This window comes from Protobothrops mucrosquamatus, unplaced genomic scaffold, assembly GCF_001527695.2.
Source record: "Protobothrops mucrosquamatus isolate PMUCROS unplaced genomic scaffold, P.Mucros_1.0 scaffold173, whole genome shotgun sequence".
In the NCBI taxonomy this organism is placed as follows: Eukaryota; Metazoa; Chordata; class Lepidosauria; order Squamata; family Viperidae; genus Protobothrops; species Protobothrops mucrosquamatus.
Window position 1 is genome coordinate 45,508 of NW_015386533.1, and position 9,003 is coordinate 54,510.

Here is a 9,003-nt window from a genome sequence, read left to right on the forward strand (position 1 = left end):
TGGCTGTCCAGTCTCTTCTTAAAAACTTCCAGTGTTGGAGCATTCACCGCTTCTGGAGGCAGGTTGTTCCACTGGTTAATTGTTCTCACTGTCAGGAAGTTTCTCCTTAGTTCTAGATTGCTTCTCTCCTTGATTAGTTTCCACCCGTTGCTTCTTGTCCTGCCTCCAGGCGCTTTGGAAAATAGCTTGATTCTCTCTTGAAAGAAATTGCAAAAACCATCTGACATAAATCACTGGCTCTAAATTCCTGCTTCATCTTGCCCAGTCTCCTATAATTCATAGAATTCTATGCTGAAAAATCCTACAATTTGTTAATAGAGGTCACAGGTTTATTTTCTGGTATATCAACTTAAAAGATTTTATTCAGAAGGAACATTTTGGGTAGAAGTGATGGAAAGCTAGTCCCTGTGGGAGCAAACCTACTTGAATTCAGGAAGGGAATGGAAGTTGTAAATCTCTTGTAGGTGGTTTTATATTAAAGGACAATGATTAAACTGAATTTTAATCCTGATGTAGCATAGAATTGTTAGAATTCATAGGAATTTGAGGAGCTCACAATCCTAGGGTAGCATTATAGCTTGTTTGTACAAAGCAACAAAATAACGTGATCTACTAGATTTTTAGGATGGGACAGTATGAGAATATCTTTTACTAATTCCCAGCACTTTTCTTACAACTACAGCAGAACATAGTGTCTTCTTTGTTACAGATAATTATGTACCTGCAATATATTTCATGTACTTTTTATCAAATCACCATGAGACCTGGAGAGAAATAAGAGCCTTGGTGGCTCCTTTCTTACCTCCATGACCTTTTTTAGGCAGAGAACCTTAGGTCAAAATAATTAAGGCATCCTACGACCTAAAAGAAGAACAAAACCTCTTTTCCCAGGAAGATGGGAGGAAGAAAGATAGGATTTAAACCCGAGGGCAGGGGTAGGCAACCTCGGCTCTTTTATGACTCATGGACTTCAACTCCCAGAATTCCTGAGTCAACATAGCTGACTCAGGAATTCTGGGAGTTGAAGTCCATGAGTCATAAAAGAGCTGAGGTTGCCTACCCCTGCCCTAGGGCACAGACACATTATATATCCCTTGACTGCAGCATGAAACATTTATAATATTTGTATTATATAATAGTCTGCAATAAAGTAACTAATTTTGCTGAGTCATGTTGAGAAACCAGTTCCTGAATAAGTGGTCAGGGTGTAGAGCAGAAAGATCTGACTGTTACTATGATCATTACAGGAGGAGAGCCTGCTCTAGGAGGCTAATGATATACTATAGCTATAGCATCTCTTGCAACCCATGACCTCTCTCCAAATTCTCAAGTTGCCAATAACCAAACCAATATTGACCCAAATGGATTAGCCAAGCAACAACACACAAACTAGCACAATTGACAATTCTAGGACCAACCCTGACCTAATGATGGAAACCATTACTGGAGCAGCAGCAGCCACTGCTGCTCTTCAGTATTGAGAACCTTCTCCCCTGTGCGATAAATATGATAGATTTAAAGTAAATTCAATACTTTCCTTGTTCAAAATAAACAATATGCCTGTCAGACCTCTCTAATAAGTGACAGTGGAAACAAATGTAATAGGCTCAAGGACTTAAAGGTGCCTGATAAGTAGATTTGTTGTAGAAAAGCTAATGAAGTCAATACAAAAAAATTCCAATACTTCAAGTGTCCCAAAAATAAGCCCTATTTATAGAGAAAGCAAGGGTTACCTTCTGTGCCTCTTTTCTTTCATCTGTACTATATCTGGATTGAAGCCACTTTATTGTTGAAAGATACTTTAGACCTTTGCCTCAATCTGGGAAACCAAAGAGAGGAATTTAGGTCTAGAAATGGTAACCCTGCGCTTTATAAGAGGGTGACATGTATTCAGAACAAGCAAATTTAGTACATTTCTGCCTAATTGCACTTCACATCATTATTTCATCTGGATTCAGTTTCAGATTATTATCCCTCATCTAACCCTTTACTGAATGCTGTATATATTCAGGGAAGCATTACTGTTTCCTGAAGATATCACAGAGAAAAAGACATACGGTAGATGCAGCAGTATACTGATAGCCCTTGGCTTCAGATCTGCCGATCATCTGGTTCTATGTAGATATTGAAAGACACTGCAAGCAGAATGGAGTCCTCAGGGACACCATATAATAGCTCCTGTTTCAAAGAAAAATAGTTTTTGATACTATCTGATATGTACCTGAGAGAGAGGAAGGGAAACGTTTAAAAACTGTGACTCCAGTTATCAAACCTATCTAGTGGGATATTGTAGCTGAAAGATCAATCAGACCTAAGAGTCACATTCCCTCTGTCAGTTCCCATCCCATCCATTAGACTGTCATGGGCATTCTCCCCATATGCCCATCCTTAAGTCAGTTTAAAATGGGTAAAAGAACTTTCTTCAGAACTCCCTGCAGTTGAGAAGCCACTATTCTCAATCATCTTATCAAATCATGGTTAGTTAGGTACTGGTCATAATTGCTTGTTTCTGAGGGAGTCCAAAACAGGTTTCGTAAGAAAAGATCTAATCATTGCCTCCTTTAAATATAGGTTGTCCTTGACTTATAACAATTTATTTAGTGATCGTTCAAAAGTACAACAGCACTGAAAAAAGTAACGTCATCATTTTTCACTTACTACCGTTGCAGCATTCTAATGGTCATGTGATCAAAATTTAGACACCTGTCAACTGACTCATATTTATTACAGTTGCAGTGGCGTGGGGTCATGTGATCACTTTTTACGATCTTCTGACGAGTAAAGTCAATGGGGAAGCCAGATTCACTTAACAGCCGTGTTACTAATTTAATAACTGCAGTGATTCACTTAACAATTGTGGCAAGAAAGGTCGTAAAATGGGGTAAATCTCATTTAGCAACAGAAATTTTGTGCTCAGTTGTGATCGTAAGTTGAGGACTAGCTTTAAATGTTCTCTTTTAGACATTTTATGATCCTGCGTAAAAAGTTCAAACGGGTATGGTTATTTTTTACCTCCACACATCTATCTTGATGTTCACTCGGGATCTTAGTCTACCTAAGTCAGTATGATGTAATGATCAAATGATAAGATTGGGAAAACTAATTCTGATAGACGGGTGTTTGGTGAATAGCCCTGTCTACCACAGCAGTCATTTCGTGAGCATATCTACCATATTCTCTAAAACTACAAATGTGCCCTCAACCCAAGATATTTGCCTATCTCTAACATAAGAGATCATAACTTCCCTTTGTGCATTATTTAATGTTTCTTTTCTTTCTGTCAGAATATTCGTGTACGTTGTGTGACTGGAGTTGGGTTCTACATGCCATCAGGGAAGATCCAAGGCAATTTGGCCTCTCGTTTCTTAATGGTAGATGGTGAAAAAGTCCTCACTGGATCTTATAGGTATATATGACTTGCCTTCAGGAAACCAGAGCTTAAGACTAGATTTATGTTTAAATATTCGAAACTTGGCATTTTCCATTTTTCCCTAAAAAAATAGCATTTAAAATCAGACAATTATCCATTTATTATAACTCAAAACAATATTTTGTCAGTACTTTCTCACCTTACTTCCCCTGTCTGGATTTTCCAGATACCTTGATCTGCAACTCCTGTTTTTATCATTGGTATGTTGGCTGATGCTGATAGGAGTTCAAATCCAATAACATCGGTAGGATTCCGGATTGTGTACTCTATGTCAGCATCTTTCCTAGTCCTTCTATCTAAGATCTCTCAAATAGTTTTAGAATGGACTTATAATCTTTTTGCTTGCTATTGAAGGCTATACTATAAGTTATGATAGTTATATATTGTTTCCATTTTCCAAAGTAGAATTCTTCCAGGAACAGTTTGTAAGGTGCAGATACACATGGGTGTTGCTGCTCTTAACTTCCCATAGGCAATTAGTGCTTGGAAGGATGTTATGTTTGCAATATACATTTTACTATTTTACTGTAATATTTCAGCTGACATTGCTCCTAAAAAACTGAACCCAGTTCGAATAAAAAAACACTGTGTAACAATGCAGGACCAATGAAAAAACAACAAAATGTTAATATACTGTATTTTCCTAAATTTGTAGATTTCATCATAAACAATAACAATTAAGCTTTCTTGTGAGGAGAAAAGTAAACAGATATGTTGGGTTTCTCTATATATGTTAAAGTGAGCACAAGCTTTTTTAGAGAAAATTCTATTATGTACATCTGATAAATATATACCAGCCATAACACATAAAAATCAACTAAAATAATAAAACATATATACCATTCACATAAATGAAAACACTTTCATCAATACAAAAGCTAAATATGTAGCATCTAAGTAGATCCAGAAAAGCAGCAATCAATGTTAAACAGTTTAGAAAACATAATTGAAAATTTGCAGTCAAATTTTTACTACAATTTTATTTGAACTTCATATAACCCCAAACCAAACTTTAGAGCAGAAAATAAATTTCTGAATTCAATATTCCTACAGTGAGGGAAAAAAGTATTTGATCCCCTGCTGATTTTGTACGTTTACCCACTGATAAAGAAATGATCGGTCTATAATTTTAATGGTAGGCTTATTTTAATAGTGAGAGACAGAATAACAACAAAAAAATCCAGAAAAACGCATTTCAAAAAAGTTATAAATTGATTTGCATTTTAATGAGTGAAATAAGTATTTGATCCCCTATCAATCACCAAGATTTCTAGCTTCCAGGTGTCTTTTATACAGGTAACAAGCTGAGATTAGGAGCACTCTCTTAAAGGGAGTGCTCCTAATCTCAGCTTGTTACCTGTATAAAAGACACCTGTCCACAGAAGCAATCAATCAATCAGATTCCAAACTCTCCACCATGGCCAAGACCAAAGAGCTGTCCAAGGATGTCACGAACAAGATCTACACAAGGCTGGAATGGGCTACAAGACTATCGCCAAGATGCTTGGTGAGAAGTTGACAACAGTTGGTGCGATTACAGGTAATCCTCCAGATACAGGTAATCCTTATTTAGCAAGATTTCACAAAAACAAGGTTATTCAGAAAGGGTACTTACATTAGAAATTCAAAATTGCGGTTTTGACGTCGCAGTGTAATGGACGTAGGAAGACGTAAAAAGATGTTCGATTTCACCCCACAGGGGACCCTGGAAAGGGTCGAAAGTCACCCCATAGAGACAATAAGCAAGGGGGGGATCCTTGTTGATCGCGGTAGGGCGGTGGCCCTTCCATTTGATCTGAGGAAGTCCTCCAAACTGGCAAGGGAAAGACTGCCTACATTCGTGTAGCCAATCAGAAGCTGCTGACAACGGAAGAAATAAGCACTAATAATCAACCTTACAGCAACGTGGATGAAACTGGGTGAGACCCTATCCTCTCTTTATGACTCTAAGACTTCTTCCTGAAAAAACTGCCCAAAGCACCCACCCCGATGAGAGAGGAAAGGGGAGCCTTCCAGTTTTGCGCAGCTAGTGCACCAATTGAGGGATCAAGATGATCCGATCCCTATGGCTGATTTCTCTCTGGGGACCCTAAATGGGCCCAAAGCCACCCCAGAGAGGTGGCAAGGAAGGAGGGAAGCCTTCTATCTTTCTAGTTATAATAATACTTCTATTTCTAACAATTATCTATTCTCAGCCATGTTGAAACATCTGATTAATAGTATAATATCCCACTTCCGGTTCCAGTTTGCAGCATCACTAGTCGTACGGGGAGACTCGTCTCCTCGTCGGCTAGCTTTCCCTTCGTCGGCGGACCCTTATACGGGTCCAAAGTTGCCCTGGAGGGTGCGACTTCCGTCGAGGAGGCCCCTGTCCGGCTGCAGAGGAGCGTCGGCGAAGAAGAAGATCGGCCGGTAAAATGGCCGATCGCTCTGCCGCTTCAGACCGTAAGTCAGACAACATCTAAGCTGTGAGTGCCCCCGTGGTGAACCCGGGTGAGAATCTGTTTGCAACTCTCTCTTTTCTACTTTTCTTTTTGCTACCTGTAAGAGCTTTTGGAATTATTTCCCTGGCTTGAAAAGGCAGCTTCTATCTTTTTTGGGAAGAAAGGCGTTTTATAAATACAGAAAAAGACTTTATTTTATTTTATTTCTATGTATATCTTTCTCTTTGGATACAAAAGGAAAGAAGATGGAAAAGGTTTTCTTTCCTCTCTTTCTTCAAGAACTGCATTAGTTTTTTTTTCTTATATGTTATACTTCAAAAGATAGAAACAAGGAATTGATTTCTGGAAAAGATTTTCTTCAACTCACTGAGGGCATCTAGTGGTGAAAATGTAATACTATGGCTTGGGCTATTTTTTTTAAAAAAAAATGGGACTCTGAACTTTAAAATACCTTTAAGGAAAAGATAAGCTGTGCAGCTGTGAAAGCTGTGGGGGTGGATATTCTCTGCATTAGATACAGCCTCCACAAAAAGGGAAGAGAATTTTTGTTAAGCATTATATTAAAATAGAGAAAACTTTGTCACAAGAGAACTGTGCACTCATACTGGAAAAGATTTATGAGGCCACGACAGAAATACGTGCTACAATTAAAAACTGTACTTTAGAATTGAGATCTAGAGATTTTACCACATCTGTTCAAATGGATCTTCAGGTTACATCTGACTATGATATAAACCAAAATATATCAAAAGAGGAACCTACAGAGACAGAAGAGGAACTTATTTTACCTGACAACCCTTTCTTCAGCAACTTAAAGAGTCAGAAGAAGCAAAGATCAAAACCCCAAACTACAAAGCAACGACGTTGCAAGGAGAAGAGGAAAGGACGTCTATTGCAGAGGAAGGGATTTCTACTCTCCCAAAGATTACTACAAGCCACAAAAATGGATTGAAAGGGAAGCGTTTCCAACCAAGTTTCCTTTAGGCATAATAAATTGTAGTGCTGTAGTTCACCACTAGATGTCATTGACACCATCTTCCAGCTTTTTACATCCAAACTTTATTACAAGTTTTTTAAGTCTCTTTTAAAAAAAAATTAAAAGCACTTTTAGTCCCCAAATTTCAAAGTCTGTTGCTTCCAAATTAATCTTGTAATTTTCTCTCTTTCCCCCCCAAGCAATTAATTCGCCGCTTTTCTTTTCCTGAGGGAATGGGGTGGAAATTCCCCTTCCCTCTCTCATCAGGGATGATTCTTCGCTTTGGGTGTTTTTTTCCCCAGAAAAAAGTCTTAAAGTCATAAAGAGAGGATAGGGTCTCACCCAGTTCCATCCACGTTGCTCAAAAGTTGCTGGTTAATGCTTATTTTCTTTGGTTGTCAGCAGCTTCTGACTGGCCACACGAATGTAGCCAGTCTTTCCCCCGCCAGTTTGGAGGGCTTCCTCGGATCAAACGGAAGGGCCACCGCTCTCCTGCGATCAACAAGGATCCCCTCCTTCTCCGTCGCCTCTTCGGGGCGATTTTTGACACTTTTTAGGGTCCCCAGCGGGGCGAAATTGAACACAGAAGTCGGAGCCCTGTCTTCCTGCACCTGTCACACCATGACGTCAAACCAGAAGTCCTAAAATATTCTTTTTTATTACTCTATAGAACTGTACTGTATTATTTGTAATCACTTTGGGAACTGCTCTGCTTTTTATTGTGTTTGTAGGTTCAGTACTTTGCAAGATAGTTTGTTTGCATTTGGCTGAAACTTATAGCATGTGGCTGCTGCTGCTCCTCTCCCTAGCATAGACCTACCAGAGATTCTGCTGACACTTACTGGAAGGAAATCCCCCCCCCCCACCCCATTTTGGATTTTGCCTGGAGAGGCTTGTGTTGATCAGTGGCAGTGGTTTTTTAAAAAAAGGTTTTGAATTTAAATTGCCTCCAGAGGTTGTGGGTGTTCCCTCACTGTAGGCTTTTAAGAAGAGACTGGATAGGCATTTATCAGAAATACAGTACAGTACTGTACTCTCTTGTGAGAGCAATGGGTTAGACTAGATGATCTCAAGGTCCCTTCCATCTCAGTTACTGTTGCAAGCTGACAGTTCTGTAAACTCCACCCCCATCTTCCTCTGCATGCCTGCCTGGAGACGCTTAAAGCTAAAGCTACATACTTTAGTGGCAATTGCAATTTGGAGAGTTCTACACACACACACACACCCTTCTGAAGAAACTTGAGCTGCTTAGCAACAAATGGTGTTGGTTTTTTTTTTGTTTTTTTAAAGGCCTGCTCTGCCTGTTTGGGAGGTAATTTACAATACTGTAGTTCCTGAAACCTGAAACAGCTGATTTGCAGCCGGAAACAGCCTGCAACAGCAGTGGGAAAAGTCTCTCAGTTCAGGCAGCCATCGGAGAAAATAATAAGTCAAATCTTTGTTCATTTAACAACCCATTTGATTCAATTAATGAGTTTGATTTTAAAATGTTGTAATATTGAGTCTGATTCATTTGATGATTACGAGCCTAATCTCCCTAAATCTGAGGCTCCATGCAAGATCTCACTTCGTGGAGTTTCAGTGATCATGAGAACAGTGAGGAATCAGCCCAGAACTACACGGGAGGATCTTGTCAATGATCTCAAAGCAGCTGGGACCATAGTCACCAAGAAAACAATTGGTAACACACTACGCGGTAAAGGACTGAAATCTTGCAGCGCCCGCAAGGTCCCCCTGCTCAAGAAAGCACATGTACAGGCCCGTCTGAAGTTTGCCATTTAATATCTGAATGATTCAGAGGAGAACTGGGTGAAAGTGTTGTGGTTAGATGAGACCAAAATCGAGCTCTTTGGCATCAACTCGACTTGCTGTTTTTTGAGGAGGAGGAATGGTGCCTATGACCCCCCAAGAACACCATCACTACTGTCAAACACAGAGGTGGAAACATTATGCTTTGGGGATGTTTTTCTGCTAAGGGGATAGGATTTCACCGCATCAAAGGGATGATGGATGGGGCCATGGACTGTCAAATCTTGGGTGAGAACCTCCTTTCCCCAGCCAGGGAATTGAAAATGGGCCATGGATGGGTATTCCGGCTGTGGTTGCCGGCGCCTCGGCATAGTCAGCTGATTCCATCGCTGTCTATAGGGGGC

The 9,003-nt window shown here is 39.7% G+C and overlaps 1 protein-coding gene across 1 annotated transcript in view; it reads left to right on the forward strand.

Moving 5' to 3' along the window:
- The window catches only part of FAM83F (family with sequence similarity 83 member F), a 31,539-nt gene that overhangs the window by 13,536 nt on the left and 9,000 nt on the right, over nt 1-9,003 (forward strand). The window contains exon 3 of the mRNA XM_015813585.1: nt 3,285-3,406. Coding sequence (XP_015669071.1) covers nt 3,285-3,406 — 122 coding nt within the window. The remainder of the gene's footprint in view (nt 1-3,284; nt 3,407-9,003) is intronic.